This window comes from Erythrolamprus reginae, chromosome 7 (assembly GCF_031021105.1).
Source record: "Erythrolamprus reginae isolate rEryReg1 chromosome 7, rEryReg1.hap1, whole genome shotgun sequence".
Lineage (NCBI taxonomy): Eukaryota > Metazoa > Chordata > Lepidosauria > Squamata > Dipsadidae > Erythrolamprus > Erythrolamprus reginae.
Window position 1 is genome coordinate 39,147,333 of NC_091956.1, and position 22,487 is coordinate 39,169,819.

The 22,487-nt window shown below is 44.6% G+C and overlaps 1 protein-coding gene across 2 annotated transcripts in view; it reads left to right on the forward strand.

Moving 5' to 3' along the window:
* The window catches only part of LOC139170329 (ADP-ribosyl cyclase/cyclic ADP-ribose hydrolase 1-like), a 185,842-nt gene extending 163,543 nt beyond the window's left edge, over positions 1-22,299 (forward strand). The window contains exons 8-9 of one of the 2 annotated variants that reach the window (XM_070757371.1): positions 2,239-2,309; positions 22,026-22,108. In XM_070757371.1, coding sequence (XP_070613472.1) covers positions 2,239-2,302 — 64 coding nt within the window. In that variant the 3' untranslated portion in view covers positions 2,303-2,309; positions 22,026-22,108. Of the gene's footprint in view, positions 1-2,238; positions 2,310-22,025 lie in introns of both variants that reach the window. The other variant, XM_070757370.1, reaches the window with a different exon arrangement.
* Positions 22,300-22,487: the final 188 nt, after the last annotated feature.

Below are 22,487 nucleotides of genomic sequence, written 5' to 3' on the forward strand. Positions count from 1 at the left end.
TGTGCCGCCGATGGTCCGGGAGCTGCAGTGTGTGTGTGTGTGTGTGTGTGTGTGTGTGTAGGGGGGGGCACCGATGCTAAGGCAGTCCGTCCGTGGTGGGGCTGCAGGGCAGGCACAGCAGCCCAGGGAGAAAGAGGGAATTGAGATAAAGAGAGAGGGAGAGATGAAGGCAAAGAGGGAGAAAGGCAGGGACAGAAAGATAGAAAGGAAAGAGGGAGAAAGGAAAGAGGGAGAGAAAGATAGAAAGAAAAGAGGGAGAGAAAGGGGGAAAGGAAAGAGGGAGGATGATATAGACAGGAGGGAGAGGGGGGAAATAGGATAGAGAGAGGGAAAAGGAAAGGAGAGAAAGAGGGAGAAAGGCAGGGAGAGAAAGATAGAAAGTCTGGATGTACCAATAGGTATGGTTAATTTATTATATTTGATTTGTTCTATCACCCACTTAATCACTGCAAACTACCTAAGATTAGCCTCTTACAACAGCTATTGCAAATTATAAATCTTTCCCTCTAGAAATACCAAGATGTATTTGAGAATGGACAAAGACAAAGATGGAATGGTCATCATCAATATGAGAGACAGATGTGAGAAACTGTAATGCGAGCCAGACTTTTTTGACTTATTAAATACATTTATGAATATATTGGATATTGATAATGTTTTTAATCTGACACTGACAGACTAAACCTAAAGTTCTCAAATACATCTTGGTATTTCTAGAGGGAAAGATTTATAATTTGCAATGGCTGTTGTGAGAGGCTAATCTTAATTAGTTTGGAGTGTTGAATGATTACTGTGTATTTGAAAATAAACTATTAAAAATATAGAATTATGGCTGCAAGAACTCGCTCATGTGTGATAGCGCACGCCCACACTTACTCTATTTATGTATTTATGTATTTATGTATTTATGTATGTATGTATGTATGTATGTATGTATGTATGTATGTATGTATGTATTTATTTATTTATTTATTTATTTATTTATTTATTTATACTTTTATGCCGCCCAGTCCCAAAGGGACTGCCACTCAGACACTATACTTTTCCGCCCACCCCGGAAAAAAATTAGAGAGAACACTGGTTATAGGCTGCATCAACAGAGGGATAGAATCAAGATCACGTTAAGTCTTAATACCATTTTATAAGGCCTTGGTAAGGCCACACTTGGAATACTGCATTCAGTTTTGGTTGCCACAATGTAAAAAGGATATTGAGACTCTAGAAAAAGTGCAACAGAGCAACAAAGATGATTAGGGGAGTGGAGGCTAAAACATATGAAGAACGGTTGCAGGAACTGGGCATAGCTAGCTTAATGAAAAGAAGGACCAGGGGAGACATGATAGCAGTCTTCCAGTATCTCGGGGGTTGCGACCAAGAAGGAGTCAAGCTATTCTCCAAAGCACCTGAAGGTAGAACAAGAAGCAATGGGTGGAAACTAAATACGGAGAGAAGTAACTTAGAACTAAGGAGAAATTTCCTGACAATCAGAACATCACTGGAAGTTTTTAAGAAGATATTGGATGATCATCTGTCTGAAGTACTGTAGAGTTTCCTGCCTAAGCAGGAAATTGGACTAGAAGAGCTCTAAGGTCCCTTCCAACTCTGTTGTTGTTATTGTTGTTGTTGTTGTTGTTGTTGTTGTTGTTGTCATTATCATTATTAAAAATGAAGCAAGCCAGGAAGATCATTAGCATCATGTTAGGGCTGAAAGCACCACTTTTTCAGAGGGAGTAGGAATGAAAACAAACCTACAAGGACTTAGGGCTGGAAAAAAACATTATTTGGAGGGAATAGGAAGCTGGGAAGATTATTAGCACCTAGTTAGGGCTGGGGGGGGAAAGCTTTGAAAAAGCTATGTTTGAACTATAAGATGCACCCAAATTTTCAGACTCTTTTAGGGAGAAAAAAGATGTGTCTTATACTCTGAAAAATATGGTAGTAGGTTTTTATGATTGTTCTATATTTTTTCCTTGTTTCTTGTTTGCTCTTTATTTATTAAAGTAGAGATTTTTACAAAATTAAACTTTTATAAACTGTGTTCAGTAAGGGTGCCTAACGTGTCCTATTCTATTTATATCAATAACTAGAAAGTCTTCTAATAGTACATAGATTGATAAATCAATCCTACATCTTCTGGATGGATGTAGATTCACCATATTTATTTATTTTATTTTATTTATTAAATTTGTCACTGTACCTGTTGATTTATATGTGTATTTTGTTACTGTTTTACAACAGGCCGGCACAGTTACTTCAATGTACTAGGAACCCCAATCACACCGCCTGCACAGTTTGTTCCTGAAATCATGGTATTGTTGTTAATGAAATATAATATGGAATGGAATATAACATGTAATTTATAAAAAAGAAACTAGAAGAAGTAGAAGATGATAATAAGCAAAATCTTAACTAATCTTTGCATTTGTATAGGAATATTGCATACGCTGTGTGCATTTGCAAAATAGGAAGGAAATTATTAGAAATGATTTATATATTTCCAAATATAATAAAAATATTCTTCTTAGCAGCCACTTCAAATGTGAGGAGTATGTCTATCAGAGATCAGAATCATCACAAGTCTTCCATTTGATAATATTTCAGACAATCTTTGCCATCTAAATCAATTAACATATGAGTTTAACCAGTTCAGTTTTTAATTCTGAGGGATCATAGTAGGCTGCCTTTCATCTATGGCCATCAATAGTTGGATATTAGGGAATAGGAATTCCTGACCTTTTGCCCCTGGAATGTTTGCAGAGAACATTTTGAGCAAAAAAATCTAAAGCTGCACGTAAAAATTGCTCTGCCTCCTAATACAGCCAGTAACCACAAAAACTTTGGGAGAGGGGGAAAACAATGGCCAATGGTGGGGGCCATATTTTTGGAAAGAAGATGCATTATCAAGTGGCAGTGAAAACTGGAGTCCTACTGGACAATTGCTTAAATATGAGCCATATTTGTGTGCAGTTGCCGGAAAAGTCAATGCAGCTACATTAACAGAGGGTTAGAATCAAGATCATGTGAAGTGTTAGTACCGCTTTATAAGGCCTTAGTAAGACCACTTTTGGCATACTGCATTTAGGTTACTTTATTTTTATTTATTTTATTTGTTTGTTTTTCCACTTACCTATTTGCGGTGTACAAAGATATAATATTTATGTACATGATACTAGTAAAAGAGAAACATTAGTACAGGGGATGTAAGGCACTCTGGTTTACTTATGCACTCCCCTTACTGACCTCTTAGGAATCGGGAGAGGTCAACAGTGGATAATCTAAGGGTAACGTTTTGAGGGTTAGATGATGACACTACAGAGTCTAGTAGCGAGTTCCATGCATCAACTACTTGGTTACTAAAGTCGTGTTTCCTGCAGTTTACTTTAAATTTATATCTGTTGTGTGCTCATGTGTTGTTGTGGTTGAAGCTGAAGTAGTTGTTGACAGAAAGAATGTTGTAGCAGATGATTTTATGGACTATGCTTAGGTTGTGTTTACGACAATGTAGTTCTAAGCGTTCTAAACCTAGGATTGTAAGTCTAGTAGCATAAGGTATTCTGTTACAAGTGGAGGTGTGGAGGAGTGGAGGGCTCTTCTAGTAAAGTATCTGAACATTTTCTGGGGTATTTATGTCCAAAATGTGGTGCGGGTTCCAGACAAATGAGCTGTATTCAAGGATTGGTCTGGCAAAAGTTTTGTATGCTCTGGTTAGTAGTGTGAGATTACCAGAGCAGAAGCTATGTAGGATTAGGTTAACAACTCTTCAAGCCTTTTTGGTGATGTTAGTGCAGTGGGCATTGGCACTTAGGTCATTTGATATGAGTATTCCAAGGTCTTTAACGGAGTGAGAGTTGTCTGCAAGGTCTTGTTTATTCAGCTTGTATTTGGTGTTCTGATTTTTTTTGCCAATGTGTAGGACAGAGCATTTTTTTGGTTGAGATTTGTAGTTGCCAGATGTTTGACCATTCAGACAGAAAGTCAAGGTCTTTTTGGAGAGTAGCTGTATTCTCCAATGCACTTGCAAGGAGAGTCCAACATGGGTAATTCTACAATCTGATTGGTAGGGACTGAGTTTAATTTAAATATTAGCCAAGCACCGCCCCTTAGCCCTCCAGTCTAAAAAACTCAGTCGCAGTAATGGGACTCAGAGTTTTTCTCTCTTGTTTTAAACTAAGATTTAATTTGAAAGGTTAAAGTAAATTAAGAAAGTTTTTGGAGTTTTACCCTGCTGTGCCTGCAAAAGACAATTTTTTCTCCTTTCTTTCTTTTGCAGGCACAGCAGGGGCAGCTCCACTGTTGGCAGCATAGGTTTCCTACCCTCCGCGGGGTGAACCCTTTAAGCTGCGGCTCCTCTTCGCTTTTGCCCACTCTCAGGAAGATCTCTATGTGGGTTTTAAGAGAGCCCCTGGGTTGCCTACCTCCGCGGTAGCGCCCGGTGATTGTGAATGCGGCTGACGCTATGGGGGGCCTGCCCCCTGTGGCGGAGACGCCGAGAAGGATTCAGGAGCTCAAGCGCCCCCTCCTCTCCTCCTCTGGCCACAATGTGAAGGAAAAAGAACTCTTCGGCGATTGTCTCAGGCTGAGGGAGCTCGCCAGCTAGGAGCAGCGGCCATTTTTGAGGAGAAGTCGGGCGGGAACGGGAAAGAGCTTCCCGCCCGTTTCCATAACAACAGAGACGGCGGCAATTTAATTGAGCTGCAGGAGGCCGGCACTCGGCGTGGGCTTTAGCAGTTGTCATGGCAACCGTGTTGCGGCCTATTAGGAGGCCTATTAGGAGGCCTATGGGCAGCGTGACGTCAGGCTCAGAGGGCCGACGTTTAGCTAGATCTGCCCGGTGACACGCAGCCACAGCAGGAGCCAGGGGGAAAGACCGTTGGTCATTGCTGATTCTTCTCGCGTGCCTAGCTGAGCGGTTTTCACTGATTACTCTCAGCAATCGTGAGTGTCAAATAACAGATTTCGTTATGGCAGAAACACCGGCCCATTCAGGGGAGGAGGCTATTGTCCTGAACAAGCCTGGTACCCCCAAGGAGAAGAGCCAGAGGGCTAAGGCTTCTCAAGGTGCCTCGCTGAAGGAGGCAGAAAAACGTATCAGGGTCCTTGAGAAGCAATTGGAGGCAACACAAAAACAGGCCTCCTTATCAACCTTGTCCTTTGGGCCTACTCCTATGCCAGCCTCCCCCTTAATTACACCAGGGGTAGCAGGCTCGGCCTCAGAAAGGGCTTACTCCTGCCCCTGCTCTTGAGGCCTACTCCTACGCGAGACAGCCCTCCGTGTGGCCTGGGATCTACCCACCACCTCAGGCCTCTGCACATCCAATCTATGGCCCAGCACAGTCAGCTACTTTTACTCCAACAGCGGCAGGTCTGCACAGATCTCAGGATACCTGGCAAAGCATGCCTCAGGCCCTGCAGGACTTGATTGCTAGTGCTTACTCTCAGGGTCTTGCAACCGGGGCGCATCAACACCAGCCAGCAGCGGGTCAACCCCCGTTGAGGCTCAGGGATCCATGGATTGCCCCAGCCACGCATTCATTGGCTGATTCTATGGAGGAGGAAGGATCCCCCAGGAACGATTTCAGTGACCAGGATGATGACCTGTCTGGTGACGAGCAACCACCAGAACAGCCCTCATTTACTGGTCTGTTCAAGTCTTCCCTTTACAAAGTCTTGCTCAACAAGGCTAAAATGACTATTGATCAAGCGGGTGAGGGGAGACAGGCAGATGCCACTGCTGCGACCCCTTCCACGGGAGGCCTTTTTGTTCTCCCAAAACAAGAGACTGTGAGCATTCCTTCTTCACAGATGTTCATTGAGACTATCCAACGTCCTTGGGAGAACCCAGCAGCAGCTCAGGGTCCATCGGTCCTGGACCGTAAATTCTATTCGTTTGATCAACAAATGGAGGACCTGCTCGTCTTCCCAACTGTGGACAAGCCTATCACGAGTCTTGTCTCTAATGCACTGGTCCCGTCCGAGTCCCAGGAGGGTCTGAAGGCCGAGGACAAAAGGGCTGAGAATATTGTTCGGAAGACCCACCAGATGGCGGCTTGGGCCATTCGGGCCGCCTCTGCAGCCTCATTTTTTAACAGGGCCACCATCCTCTGGATTCAGGAGATCCAGTCGAGAGTGAATCCGGAGGATGGCCGCCTCCGTCAAGATCTCAACAAACTTTTGGCGGCCACTGAATTCTCTGCAGACGCCACGGCCAATGCAGCCAAGTTCGCGGCTAGGGCCATGGCTTCATCGGTGTCCTCTCGCCATCTCATATGGCTCCGCCACTGGCAGGCGGATGTGAAATCGAAGTGGTCCCTGGCCTCTTCCCCATTTACGGGTAAGAAACTCTTTGGAGATGACGTATTAATAGAGGACAAGGACAAAAAGAAAGTAATGCCAAGGTCAAATAAGAGGCAGGACAGGCGCTTCACACCTTATCAAAGACGCCAGCCCTTTCGTGCGGAGCCCGCCTCAAGCTCTTCCCAGGCGTCGAGGCCTTATTTCCAGGGCTCTTTTAACCAGGGGTTTTTCAGATCGGACAGGGCCTCTATGCAAGACCGCAACAAATCCTACCAGGGCCGTCGTCCATTCAGAGGAGCCAATCGTGGGTTCAGGAAGAACAAGTGACTCTCTGATCTCCTTTCCCTTGGGCGGCAGGCTGGCACACTTCGCAGACCGCTGGGAGTCCACGTCATCGGACACTTGGACAACCGCAACAGTGGCTCAGGGATTGAGGCTCGAGTTCCTTCGCCCTCCACCTCAGCGCTTTCTTCCATGCCCTGTTCCTTCAGACCCTCAGAAGAGGGCACTCTTGTACCAAGAGGTCTCGCATCTTTTGGACATAGGGGCCATAGAGGAGGTCCCCCCAGGACAATGGGGCAGGGGGTTCTACTCTGTGATTTTCCTTGTCCCAAAGTCTTCTGGAGGGGTCCGACTGATCTTAAATCTTCAGCAACTGAACCTCTACGTCAAATACCGGAGGTTCAAGATGCACTCGCTCAGATCTATCCTCGCTTCCGTGCGGCACAAGGATGTATTGACCTCTATCGACCTCAATGAGGCTTATCTCCATGTCCCCATTTTTCCACCACACAGACATTTCTTACGGTTCAGTCTGGGGGGCACTCATTTCCAATACAGGGCAATGCCCTTCGGACTTTCCTCGGCGCCAAGGACATTCACGAAGTTGTTGGACGTCCTCACGGCCTATCTAAGACAACGGTCGGTACGCCTAATGGCGTACCTCGACGACATCGTCATTCTGGCAAGGACAACGGAGCAGGCATATCGAAATCTACACCTGACCATCTGGACTCTCCAGGCTCACGGGTTCACAGTGAATTGGGAGAAGAGCCATTTAACACCTACGACACGTCTTGCCCACCTAGGGACCACCATAGATTCGACCCTGGGAATGGTTTTTCTGTCCCAAGAGAGACAGTCCTCCATCCGGAAACTGTTACGAGACCTGGACAAGCAGCGATATCCTCGCCTTTCTTTCTTGTCAAAAGTCTTAGGGACTCTGGTGTCATGCATAGACATCTTACCTTGGGCAAGGCATCATTTGCGCCCCCTTCAGTGGTTCCTGCTCCCCTTTCAGAAGGAAAAGTCCAGCCATCTTCACAGGAAGGTGCTCCTCAAGGCAAGAGTGCGCAAGTCCCTTCACTGGTGGGTCTCCCCAGCATTAGAAAAGGGCTCCTCGTTCCTACAGAAGAATCATTTCACGGTGACGACGGACGCGAGCCTAACGGGGTGGGGAGCCCACTCTTCCTCGCAGATGGCCCAGGGCCTCTGGGAGCCAAGGGACATGCAGGATTGCAACATCAATCTTTTGGAGCTGAGAGCAGTTTCACTGGCCCTTCGGAGCTTCGCTCACTTGGTAAGAGGTTAGCATGTTTTAATCATGACGGACAATGTCTCGACATGTTCCCACATAAACAGGCAGGGTGGAACACGGTCGCGGAGATTAATGACAGAGGCAGAGTCCTTGCTGACATGGGCGGAGGCCAATTTAGCCTCCCTTTCGGTGGAGCACATTTCAGGGGTAGAAAACGTTTGTGCGGACTGGTTGAGTCGGGAGACTCTCAACCCGGGGGAGTGGCGCTTGGACCCCTCTCTCTTCCAGGAGATTGTCGGGAGGTTTGGGACTCCGGTTATGGATCTCTTCACCACATACTCCAACACTCAGCTCCCTCGCTTCCTCTCACGTTTTCCCTCCCCAGGGGTGGAGGGAGTGAATGCGTTATGTCACAGGTGGCCATCCGGTCTGCTCTACGCCTTTCCACCAGTCATCATAATACCGAAGGTGATCCGTAAGATACTGGAGGAAAGGGCAGAGGTGCTTCTAATAGCTCCGTTCTGGCCACGACGCAGCTGGTTTGCAGACCTCACGGAACTCTCGATATCTCCCCGCTGGAGGATTCCCGAACATCGGGTATCACTCAGCCAGGGGACGATGACCCATCCAGAACCGCAGTGGTGGCAACTGACCGTGTGGCACTTGAGCGGTTCCATCTGAAAAACCAGCTTGTGCCTGATGCGGTCATAGACACTATGCAGGCTGCCCGCAGACCTTCTACTAGACGGGTTTATCAAGCCTCTTGGGCGGCCTTCTGTAATTTCTGCGAGCAACGGCAGTTAGATCCACAGGGAGCGTCGGTTCTGGTGGTCTTGTCTTTTTTACAAACAGGTCTGGAAAAAGGACTTGCACCTAATACACTTCGCTGGCATGTAGCTGCGTTATCGACCATTCTAGTCAAAGACAACTCCCGACCCCTCGCAAGGCATCCTTGGATCAGGGACTTCCTAAGAGGGGCATCCAACATTAGGCCGCCCACGGTTCACCGGTTTCCATCGTGGGATCTGCCTTTGGTTCTTCACGCTTTGACAGGCCCTCCTTTCGAGCCTATGCGCCAGATTTCTTTAAGGTTCTTGACCATCAAGACTGCCTTCTTGGTGGCCATCACGTCGGCCAGGAGGGTGTCCGAGATCTCAGCTTTGTCGACCAGACAGGATCTCTGTCAATTTCATCCTGACAGAGTTGTGCTGAGATTGGATCCGGCCTTCATGCCTAAGATTAACTCCACCTTTCATAGGTCTCAAGACATCGTAGTTCCTGACTTCTGCACTCATGGGACTCACCCTTCGGAGCTGAGGTGGCACAAACTTGACGTGAGACGCGCTTTAAAGATTTATGTGTGCAGGACTCAGACGTTCAGAGTTTCGGAGGTCTTGTTTGTGTCTTTCACGACCAGAGCCATTGGGCGTAAGGTATTGTCTCAGACAATCAGCCGATGGCTGAGAGAATGCATATCGGAGGCATACAGGACTAAGAGCACACCTATCCCACAGGGGATAACAGCGCATTCTACCCGTAGTGCTGCCACGTCATCGGCCTGGAGGACGCAGGCTTCGTTAGAGGACATCTGCAGGGTGGCAACGTGGGTTGCCCCGTCCACATTCATTAAGCACTACAGAATTGACTCCTTTGCTTCTTCGGAAGCTGCATTTGGGAGGAGGGTTTTGCAAGGGGTTTGTTCCTTCTCAGCGCCCCTGGTCCAGCCTTCTCCCTCCCTTTAACGGTATCTTGTGTATATCCCATGTTGGACTCTCCTTGCAAGTGCATTGGAGAAGGACCGTTGAACTTACCTGAACGGTCTTCTCGATGCACTGCAAGGAGAGTCCAAACTCGCCCGGCTTCGGGACCAGGGTCTCAGTTTGGTTAAGGTTCTGGTTGGGAGTTAATTGGAATTTTATTGTTCAATAAATTGTTTTGTTTGAATTACTGCTCCTTCGTTTTTGCTAGACTGGAGGGTTAAGGGGGCGGTGCCTGGCTAATATTTAAATTAAACTCAGTCCCTATCAATCAGACTGTAGAATTACCCATGTTGGACTCTCCTTGCAGTGCATCGAGAAGACCGTTCAGGTAAGTTCAATGGTCCTTATCGGTGGTGTTGAAAAGTTTGACATCATTGGTGAAGAGAATGCAGTTGCTTGTAAAATTGTAATTGTTTGTCAGTTCTGTCCAATGCAATAATAATAAAAAAGAAGATGTTTACACTCTGAAAGAGTGCAGGCAATAGCCACAAAGCTAAAACATATGAAGAACGGTTGCAAGAAGTAGGAATTGGGTAAGTCTGGTCTAGTGAAAAGAAGAACTAGCTGTGTTCCAATATTTGAGGAGCTGCCACAAAGAAGAGTGGGTCAACTTATTTTCAAAAGCACTAGAAGACAAGACAAGAAGCAATGGATAGAAATTAATCAAGGCGAGAAGCAACCTAGAATTAAGGAGAAATTTCCTGACAGTGAGAACAATTAACCAGTGAAATGGGTTGCCTTTAGAAGTTGTTGGTGCTTCATCAGTGGAGACTGATAAGTAGAGACTGGATAGCCATTTCTCTGGAATGGTATGCAGCAGTGATGCCAACATTTGAATAGTGAGGTTCTGTAAGGAATTTTAATCACTCTTTCACAACGTGACTACCCCCTGATGGCACTGGATTTCTTTAACAGCACAACTCAGGAATGTAGTGCAGTAGCTTCTGGAAGGCCATTACATCCTTATTCTTTCCTTCCTTCCCTTTCCCCCTCCCCTGATTTCACCTTCCTTCCTTTAATCCTGTATATTATGGTTTGTTATTGTTAGTATTTATTAAATAATGCTGTGTAACTTAGAAGCGCTTAGCAAAAATAACAGCAGCTGTTATCTACTGAAGCTATCCCAGGCTGTTATTTGCTTTTATTTACACACACACACATTTTTATACCACTTTTCCCTTGGTCTTTGGGAAAGGAATGGCACCTTTTCCCCATCCCTATCTTTAATAATCAGGACTTTGCACCAGCGTGAGATTTAAGCACACATTCTGTTTTGCCCAGGAAAAAAACCCCAGGATTCAGAAACGTGAACTAGGAAACCCAGGGCCAAGTATCCTCTAGACTCCCAAGTCTAGGAAAGAGAGAGAGGGAGGGAGAGAATGTCATAGGACTACTATGCCTTTACTTCTCCATGAAAAAAATGGGTGGGGAAGCAAAGAGCCAGTCGACCCCATGGAGGAGGTTCTCTATCCACTCCTCTATCACAGCCTTTTATCTACTATTGCCCTACCTTGCTTCCCACTCTCCTTAAAATGAGACTAGGGAAGAAAGCCAGGAGGGAGGAATCTAAGGGGGAAGGCTGAGCGGAGGCTGTCTGGTGGCTGTTTGGTGGTCGTGTGGAGCCACGGAGAACGTGGAGAGCCAGAGATGCCGCCCGATAAGAATGACAGATATCAGAGGGCGACTGGAGCAACTGACAAGAGCTGGGGGCGTCGTGGAGACAGAGGAGCTCGAGTTAACAACAACCAAAGTATACAGACAGGAACGGGGAGTGTTGGCCAGTGACTGCGGCCGGCATCAAAGAGATCACCGTACTCAGGGACTTGGACACTCTCACTGACTCTGACTCTTTTAGAACTCAGCCGACTTAGAATCTGGCACCATCTTGCTGCTGATTTGCTTAAAGAATTGCTAGTTAATTCATTATTCCCTATATTATTGTTATTTCAATAATTAGTATCTGTAGTTTTTTTAGTAACTATCTTTAGTAATTATAGTGCTAATTGATAGATTGTTTACTTTTTAATGTTTTTATTGTTTTTTAGCTAAATTGTTAGGGTTTTTTAGTGATGGATACATGTAATATTTGGAATGAATGGGACTGTATTTGTGGAATTGATGACTGTGAAATAAAGTATAGATGGGATGTTTAGCTTACCTGGCGACAGAGGGCAGGAGGGTTGGGGGACCCTATCCCTGGGGTGGTAGAGGGCCAAAATATTCTGGTGTTGCTGGGGAGAGGCAGATATGGTGGGAGCCATGGGGCAAGCCATCCTGGGGGAAGAAGGGATCGCTGCCTGAAAGTGATCCCTTGTTCCAGCCCCATAAGCTCAACCTGGGGCACTGGTGACAAGTGTAATCTGGGCCCTGGGCTCAAGCTGCTGCTACTCAATGCCAGGTCAGTGGTTAACAATGCTCTCCTCATCCGGGATTTGGTCCTGGAGGAGGAGGCCGACCTGGTATGTGTGACTGAAACCTGGCTGGGCCCAGAGGGAGGAGTTCCTCTCTCTGAAATTTTCCCAGCCGGGTTTCAGGTACGGCATCAGCTACAGAGTGGCTATTATAGCCAAGGAGACTTTTTGCCTACGTAGACTCATTGCTCCTGATATTGCGGGTTGTGAGTCCCTCCTTATGAAATTAGACCTAGGGGTTCAGGTGGGCTTGTTGTACCTGCCTCCCAGCTGCGTGTCAGCAGCCCTGCCTTTGTTGCTTGAGGAGGTAGCCGGGTTGGTGGTGGAGTTCCCCAGACTCATTGTCTTGGACGACTTCAGTCTGCCATCACTTGGTGAATCCTCTGGAGTTCATGGCCACCAAGAGTTCATGACCACCATGACAGCCATGGACCTGACTCAAGTAGTTCAGGGTCCAACTCATGAGAGGAGACATGCACCCAACATGATATTTCTCGTGGAGCAATTGTGTGATGGTCTGAGACTAAGGGGCTTAGATGTTTTGCCTTTGTCATGGTCAGACCATTTTCTACTATGGCCAATTAGGTGGTTCCGCCCCAGATGCCTCATGGACCCAGAGGGCTTTCAGAGGGCGCTTGGGGTTATTCTAGATGCACTCATACACAGTTCGGCAGAGTCTCTTGCTGTGGTCTGGAACAAGGCTGTGATGCAGGCTCTTGACCAGATTGTGCCATTGCGAACTCTCTGTGGCACTAGACCCCGGAGCACTACTTGCTTTACCGAGGAACTCCAGGTGTTGAAACACCAGAAGAGACATCTGGAGAAGCGGTAGAGAAAAAGTAAGTCTGAGTCTGATCGAACACTTGTAAGAGTTCATATTAAGACTTACAAAGTGTCGCTCAAGGCGGCAAGATGCATGTATCATGCCGCCTTGATTGCATCAGTGGAATCCCTCCTGGCTGCTCTGCTCAGGGTGACCCGTTCCCTTCTCAACAAGAGGGGAGTGGAGGAACCCTTGCAGAGCAATACTGAGGATTTTAACTTGCTTTTTGCTGATAAAGTCGCTCAGATTCAGATGGACCTTGACTCCGATTGGATAGCAGTGTCGGCTGACAATGAGTCAGTCAAGTGACTGGGGCCCATCCTTGTCCATCTGTCTGGGAGGAGTTTGACCTGGTGATACCTGATGAAGTGGACAAGGCCATTGGAGCTGTGAGTTCTGCCACCTGTTTACTGGATCCGTGTCCCTTCTGGCTGGTTTCGGCCAGCAGAGAGGTGACATGGAGCTGGGTCCAGGAGATTGTCAATGCTTCTTTGAGGAGGGGGGTCCTTCCCGGCTCCCTACAAGGAGGCACTCATGTGCTCCCTCCTCAAGAAGACTTCCCTGGACCCAGCTGTACTCAACAACTATCATCCAGTCTCCAACCTTCCCTTTATGGGGAAGGTTGTTGAGAAGGTAGTGGTGCTCCAGCTCCAGGGGTCCTTGGAAGAAGCTGATCATCTAGGCCCTCAACAGTCTGGATTCAGGCCCAATGACAGCATGGAAACTGCTTTGGTTGTGCAGATGGATGATCTCTGGCAGGCCCAGGACAGGTTCAACTACTGCAACGCTCTCTACATGGGGCTACCTTTGAAAAGTGTTCGGAAACTTCAGATCGTGCAGAATGCGACCGCGAGAGCAATCATGGGCTTTCCTAGATATCGTCAACACTCCGCGGCTTGCACTGGATGCCAATCAGTTTCTGGTCACAATTCAAAGTGTTGGTTATGACCTATAAAGCCCTACATGGCATCGGATGAGAATATCTTCGGGACCACCTTCTGCCGCATGAATCCCATTGACTGATTAGGGCCCACAGAGTTGGCCTTCTCTGGGTCCCATCAACTAAACAATGTCATCTGGTGGGACCCAGGGGAAGAGCCTTCTCTGTGGCGGCCCCGGCCCTCTGGAATCAACTCCCCCTGGAGATTAGGACTGCCCCCACCTTCCTTGCCTTTTGCAAACTCCTGAAAACCCACCTATGTCGCCACCTATGGGGAAACTGATATACTCCTTAGCTACTATGGTTTTATGTATGGTTTGTTTGAGTTGTGTGATTATTTTATAATAAGGGTTTTTTAATTGTTTTTTTAAACATTGGATTTGTACACTGTGTATTGTTGTTGTCAGCTGCTCCGAGTCCTCAGAGAGGGGCGGCATACAAATCTAATAAATTATTATTATTATTATTATTATTATTATTATTATTATTATTATTACTACTACTACTACTACTACTACTACTACTACTAAGAAGAGACCCAGGCATATTCCTCTCAAAATAGCCACCCCACCTAGATTTCAACTGATTTTCTCTCTGAGCATTTATTGGGGGAATTTGGATTTTTATTGGGTCTTCCTCCTGCCCCAGGCCAAAAGGAAAGGCAACCAGGCTTTTCCCCTTAGAAGTTCCCCCTACCCTTCCCCCTGCTCCCTGCTCTTTCTCTCTATCCCTCACTCAATCCCACTTCCGAATTGTTAAGTCCTCGGGGCTACAATGACTGCCTGAAGACTTGCCAACGGCAGGGTGTCCTGATTGATCAAAACATGTCCAGCCAGCCAGTGGAGGAATGCAGCTCCAGCATTGGTCCACCAGTCTGACAGCTCCTATATAAGTAACTGTCAAATAGCAAATGTGTTCTTGTTGCTGTTTGGAGTTGCCTTGTTTTGGTTGTTAGCAATAAAGGTTGTTTTTCCTCACCTGCCTAGTCTCAGTTCCTGTCTGTATAGTTCTCCATACAGAACACTGGCAATAAGGATGGGATCAGGACTGAGATGACAGCTAGCTGAAGTCACTAACAAAGCTGTGGCATGCTGAGCTGAGCGCTGCCTTCTTAGTCACCAGCATTGAGAAGTCGTACCAAGGTTACCTCCCGATTATTGCATCCTTATGAGGATTGCTGCTCCACCCACATTCACAGTTTTTGACCTGGCTACAGAAACCTGGGATCTCTATATCGAATGCTTCAAGTGTGTCCTGCAGGCAAATGATTTCACTGAATTTTCCAATGCTAGGAAATGAGGCTATTCCCTCAGCTTACATGGCTGTGAAATGTTCGCAATGGCTCGAGCTCTATCTGCCCCTCAGCCTGTCTCCACGCTTGCCTTGGGAGACTCTCTTGGAGAAGTTAAAGAATCACTATTCTCTGGCTCCCTCATGCATCACAAGAAGACACACATTTTGGCAAAGGACGCAGAGGAAAGGGGAGTCCATCAATGAATAGATGGCCTCCCTTTGGACAGCCGCTCTAAGTTGTGATTTCTGCAATGTGAACGATCTTTTGCTGGACCAACTTATATTTGGGATAAGAGATTTGAGGCTTCAGTGACACACTGACCTGAAACTCCAGATAGCTTTGGATGAAGCCAGGGCATTCAAAATATTGGACAAGTCAACTGAGGAGATTCAGTGCTTCCAGCCATTATCTGCTCCTACCTCCAAAAACCAAGCTGTCCACTATGAAGAAGCTGAGTACAACAACTCCTCCAATAACAAGGGGGAAGTGAGCTGCCTCAAAACAACCAAGAAAAAATGAACTCTAGCTGTCAAATCCCCTCAGGCTAGCTGTTTAGGTTGTGGCGGGAACCATAACAGGTCAGGCTGTAGGTTCAAGACTTACATCTGCTGCCACTTTGTCCAGAGGAGTCACCTTTCATGGGTCTGCCGAGCTGCCCTGCCAACCACTACTTACCATCCAAGCAACTATAAAAAACTAATCAAGAAACCTCTAAAATGCTATGAAGACTGCTTCGCTATTTCCAGGGACAACCACCCACTTACCATCACAGCCTCTCCTCACAACAAACTTTACCTCACAGTAAAAAATAGAAGGGGCCATTTGCAAGATGGAGGTGGACACAGGCTCATCTAAATCCTTGATCTCTTGCACCACACTTCAGCAACTGGTGCCTGGCATTTCAAAGAAATGCCTCAAACTGTGCCCTGCCACACTATCAAGGGAAGTCCATTCCAATAGTGGGATGTGGTACCTTCAACATCAATTGCAACTACTTTTCCAGCCACCTTCCCCTGAACATTGTAAATGGCAATCTGCCCAGTTTCCTCAGTCTAGATTGTTTTACTGCACTCGGCCTCAATGTATTCGGCATTCATGCCACAAGTCATGATGCTTTTGACAGGCTATCCAGCAAGTTTGCAGATGTCTTTGACAGCGCCATGGGTAACTATAAGGGGAGCCCCATGGTAGGACCCCAGGTAGTGTCCATCTGCTTGAAACCTAGAAGAGTGGCATTTGTGCTTCATCCCAAAGTAGACCAGAAGCTAGACAAGTTGACAGCCCAAGGGGTCCTTCAGGCTATTGACCATTCTAATTGGGGAAACTCCCATAGTGATCCTAATCAAACAGAATGGCTCAATTAGGATATGTGCTGACTATAAGTGCACAATCAATAAGGCTTTACAACCCAATCCCTACCCTGTGCCAATGGGTAATTACCAAACTGGGTGTAGGCATATCAGCAGTTCCTGGTCAACAAAGATACTGCCATGGTTCAAACTATTCTCACATACCGTGGAACTTTTAAGTGCAGACGTCTCCAATTTGGGATGAACGTGGCCACAGGCATATTTCAGAGGAGCCTATTCTGGAAACACTTGTTGGGGCAATGTGGGAGTGTGCCTCTGGTGCTTGGTCTGCAACTCTCTTGAGCTCCTCCAGGCCCAGTTTGCTGAGGAGTGGGGAACAGCCCTGCCTCCACTTCCCCCTCCCATGGCCTCAGCAATCGCTGCCTGGCTTCGTCAAGCATGTTTCAAAGGGGTCAGCTTGTGTCTGGAGGTTCCAAACAATGGGACAGCTTCGAGAGCTGGGCCAGGCCTCTCCGCCATCTGACTTGCCAATCGAAGCACTTCTGTTGGGCCAGCCACCTCCCTGGTAGGCTTTTGTGCTCAGCGCTCATCTGGAAGAAGGAAGCCCTTCTTCATACCACTCCCATCTTTCTCTTGGTCCTTCTGATGAGGTGGAAGGCAGGCTATGCTTGAGGGATGGCCCCAACATTCTCTCCGAGCCCTCTTTGCTGGCAGCAAAAGCAAATGTACCATGATGAAGGTGGAATGCTGTTGCCATACAAATGTTGTTGCTCCCCCAATCATCACTGCAGCAACAGGCAATAGTTCTTTCATCCCTCTGCTGCAAAAGGGAGCTGCAGCAGAGGGGTGAGCAAACTGCATGGGTCGCATTGTGGCTCCACATCGTAATGTGCTTCAGAAGGAGGATGGGATCCCACCTCCCCCATTGTGAAGCATGTGAATGAAAATGTTCACTCAATCTATTCCAACTTCCCATGATCTTTTTCTTTTGTGAGAAGTTGAAATTGATTGAGTGAAACATGATGGAGAAATGCTATTGGAACTGGGCTGGGAGAGAGCTCTGTGTGCCATGTCTGGCACACGTACCATAGGTTTACCATTACAGGTATAGAGTCTCCTCCTTGAGTAGGGGATTGGACTAGAAGACCTCCAAGGTTCTGTTATGTTCAATTCTCAGCTTGCCTCCAGAAGTTGTGGTGCTCAATCACTGGAGGTTTTCAAGAAGATATAGAACAGCTACTTGTTTATAATGGATTACAGTAGTGGGTTGGAATAGATCTCCAAGGTCCCTTCTAACTCTGTTATTCTGTTAATGTGTGGAAAACCAATTAAACATCTTGAGAGCATCTCCAGAGATGGAGAATCTACAACTTTTGCAGTTCAACTATTCCATTGCTATACAGATGTTACTGTTGGGTAATTTTTTAAATAACTTCAGTGTAGATACATTGTTTCTGCTCCTCATTTCTATGAGAATGGAAAATACTTCTTGATAATCTCTTCTCCGGCACCTGAATTCTGATATCCCATTTAGTTCCCCACCCCAGCAATTGGTCTTCTTTTCTCCAGGCTGAACATCTGAAATTAATTCAGATTTCCATCATAGAGATGAACTCACATTTATGTATCTTCTTTGTTGCCTTCCTGTGAAATTTTCTAAGCTGCTAAACCATATTACTTCCATCTTATGTTATATTTGATGTCCAGAAAGAAACAGGAAAAAGCAGACCAAGATAACTGCATTTATTTATTTATTTATTTATTTATTTATTCATTCATTCATTCATTCATTCATTCATTCATTCATTCATTCATTTACATTTGATTTTGCCCATTACACAATGAAGGTTATAGTGGATATACTCATAGTAAAATACATAATGAAGGTTATAGGGGATATAATCATAGTAAAATACAATAGATCTAAGAAAGAAGAGAAGAGAAGATATAGGAATAAAATATATCGATGAAGAAAATAGGGAGATATATGAATGTAAGAAAAGATATAGGAGATATAGGAGAGACAATTGGACAGGGGACAGAAGGCACACTCTTAATGACCTCTTAGGAATCTGGAGAGGTCAACCATGGATAGTCTAAGGCAGTGGTTCTCAACCTGGGGGTCAGGACCCCTTTGGGGGTTGAATGATCACTTCATAGGAGTCACCTAAGACCATAGGAAAAGAAAAATCCCCATGTTGTTAGGAACTAAAGCTTCTATTATGGCGCCTTGGAACATATTTTTACAATCCGACCAATCAGGCATTTACTCTAGGGGTGTTCCACTGACTTTCCTGTCAATCAGCTTAAAGCTCTGTTGAGAGAATGGTGCTAGACTTATGGTTGGTGGTCACCACAACATGAGAACTATATTAAGGGGTCACGTCATTAGAAAGGTTGAAAACCACTGGTCTAAGGGTAAAGTGTTGGGAATTTGGGGATGACACTACGGAATCCAGTAATGTGTTCCATGCTTTGACAACTGGGTTACTGAAGTAATATTTTTTACAGTCCAGTTTGGAGTGGTTAATATTAAGTTTAAATCTATTGTGTGCTTGTGTGTTGTTGTGGTTGAAGCTGAAGTAGTCACCGACAGGCAAGACGTTGCAGCATATAATCTTGTGGGCAATTCTTAGATCATGTTTAAGGCGTCTTAGTTCTAAACTTTCTAGGCCCAGGATTGTAAGTCTAGTCTCATAGGGTATTCTGTTTCGGGTAGAGGAGTGAAGGGCTCTTCTGGTGAAGTATCTTTGAACATTTTCAAGAGTGTTAATGTCCGAGATGCGATATGGGTTCCAAACAGATGAGCTGTATTTGAGGATGGGTCTGGCGAAAGTTTTATAAGCACTGGTAAGTAGTGTGAGATTGCCAGAGCAAAAGCTACATAGGATTAGGTTTACAACTCTTGAAGCCTTATTGGCGATGTTGTTGCAGTGGGCTTTGGCACTTAAGTCTTTTGTTATTAGTATACTGAGGTCTTTAACAGAATGGGGGTTATCTGTGATCATTTGATTATTCAGTTCATATTTGGAGTTCAGATTACTTTTGCCCATGTGTAGGACAGAGCATTTGCTGGTTGACATTTGGAGTTGCCATGTGTTAGACCACTCAGAAACAGAGTCCAGGTGTTTTTGGAGAGTAGTTGTGTTATCAGTGGTGTTGAAGAGTTTTACATCATCGGTGAAGAGGACACAGTTGCTTGTGATGTAATCGCAAAGGTCATTGATATAGAGAATGAAGAGTGTTGGTCCCAGTACGCTACCTTGGGAAACACCGCTTTTAACTGGGACAGGGGTAGATATGGTGCTTCCTATTTTGACCAATTGTTGTCTGTTTGACAGGAATGCTGTAATCCAGCTGTGGAGGGATCCTGAAATGCCATAGTATTTGAGTTTTAGGAGTAGTTTGTCTTGGACCACTGAATCAAAGGCTTTGTGGAAGTTGATATAAATTGCATCTATAGATTTCCCTTGATCTAGATGAGTTGTCCATATGTTTTTGCAGTGGAGGAGCTGCAGGTTGCAGGATAGTTTTTTTCTCAATCCAAATTGTTTGTTAGAGAGCAAATTATTAGTTTCTAGATGGAAAGTAATTGATTTGTTTATAATTGATTCCATGACATTGCATGGGACATAGCATAGTGATATTGGTCTGTAGTTATTGACAAGAGAATGGTCTTCTTTTTTGAAGATGGGGATGACCATTGCTTTCAACCATAGCTTAGGAAGTGTGCTGGTTCTGAAGGATTTTTTGAAAATTATGCTTAGTGGTTCAGCTATACCAGAAGAGATTTTTTTTTAGGAAGTATGCACATAGACCGTCAGGACTGACTGATAGAGAAGGTATTCTTTTTCAACTCGGTCTTCAGTGAAGTCTATTAGGGTTAAGTGGTTGAGGGAATTTGAGGTGCAATTGATGAAATTGGGGAATGAGCCGTTACTGTTAACAAAGACAGAGCCAAAGAAAGAGTTGAGGAGGTTAGCTTGGGATGAATCATCATGGTATTCTTTGTTATTAGGTCCTTTGAGAGGTGGGGTAGTTCTAGAGTCTTTGAGTTTGTTGTTGACAAAGTTGTAGAAGGCTCGATTAGATTTGGTGTGTAGGAGGTTTTCCTCTTGTTTGCTGTAGTAGTTAAGGCATTCTGCTTTTATTTGATTGCATATGCTTTTATATCGGCTTTTGAAGTTGGCTACTTGTCCTTTTTTATTTTTCCTCCAGAGATATTTTTTTCTTGTTTGTAATTTTCTTATTGAGATGGGGAGGTTATTTTTTTTGTTTATGGTACATGTTAGAGGTGCATGAAATCTGATAATAATTTTCATTTCGAGTAGGAATGTGTTGTACAGGTCATCAGTAGTATTCAGAGAATAGAATTTGCCAGTTTAATGTTGAGAGATGGGCTTCAATGAGTTCGTAGTTCGCTTTTTTGAAATTGAATTTTGGTGTTGTTTTATTTTGGTGGATCATAGTGTGCCTTAGGTTGAGACTGAAGTTTATCATGCTGTGGTCGCTGTTGGAAAATGGTTCTGTTATTTGTAAGCCATATATTGCACTTTTGCTGTTGCAGAAGATGAGATCCTGACAGTTATCAAGTCTAGTTTTGTTAGTCTCAGATAGGTGATGATATTATATATAGTAGAATGGATGGGTTCCGTGCTGCATTCATTTAAGGTCCAGTTAATGTGTGGTAGGTTGAGGTCTTCGAGGAAGATAATGGAGTATGGACAGTTGGTTGCCCATGTTAGTAATGTGGATTAATTTGTTTGCATGTTCGATGTCGTACTCCTGGTCTCTGTAGCAGAGTAAGAAGTGAATTGTGGTGTTTAGGGATAAATCACAGACAATAGTTTCACGTAGTGATAGATCTCTATAATTAAGAATTAAGAATCTCTAGAATTAAGAGTCTCTATAATCGGCTTCAGAAGAACCACTGGACAGCCAATGGAGTAGCCAGGCCTATAGAGAACTTGAAATAAATTCATTGGGTATTTTGCAAACTAGCATATTTTTCCTAGTTATTAAAAAGATTTTTATTAAATCCACTCATTAAAATTAAAACAGCAATGTTTTTTCCTTTTCAAACAAGTGCTGAAGCTTGTCCAAAGAAGGCCTGCTTTAAAAAACAGTAGCAGGGTCATCTGCGTAGAGATCAAATAAGTCAAGATGGTAGTCAGAATCATGCAAACATCTGCAGGTTAAACAGGGTGAGAGTTCAATGACATGGGCATGCATGCTATGCTGACATTTTTTATCCTTCCTGATGATCCCTGTGAACAGCAGAAAGGTTCTGTTCTTACATAAAGTCCAAATCATTTTTGAACATCAACAATTTTAATCACTAATGATATGAATCCTGGAAAGAACCCAGATGGCCTAGTTGATGCTATAGTGGAGCAAAAATCTGGTTGTTTTCCCCATTTGATAGAAGGGCCCTCCCTCGTGGCTCTCTGGCCAGAAATGTGACTATTTGTACCATCTCGCTCTTTAATGAAGGCAATATTTATTTGATTTTTCTCCTTGGTGTTATTGAGACAGATTGTGCAAGAAATCTCAGTCTGACTTCTAATACAAGCTTCAACTTACATCTCTGTGAAATACACATTTTCTATCATTTTAATAATAATTGTTCCTTTGTATTTTTTTGGTTTCTCTACAGTGGAAGACAGAAGAGTGAATGTCATCAGATTCAAGAAGCTCAACAGTTTAATATCATTGTTCAATTTAGAAAGATTCTTTCAATCAGATAATTTTTATGCCACTCAATGTTAGTTGCTTTTCTAAGTGTCAAGTTTTTGTTCTATTTTATTACTATTTTGTTCTGTTTTATCGTGTGTATCATTGTTTGCTGCTGCTAATAAGGGAAACAAAATATTTTAATAAAATATCCATTTATATTTTATTCCATTTTCTCTGACCCCAATTGTGCCAAGCAAGACAATCAAGAATGGTTATTATTATGTATGTGTGAGAGGCTACATTTATTTATTTATTTATTTATTTATTTATTTTATTTATTTATTTAGTCTAATACATAATACACATTGAAGAGAATAGATATGTAGTAATATAACTAAAGAAACGAATAGAAGAAAAGATATAAAAGTATAGGTGAACAAAT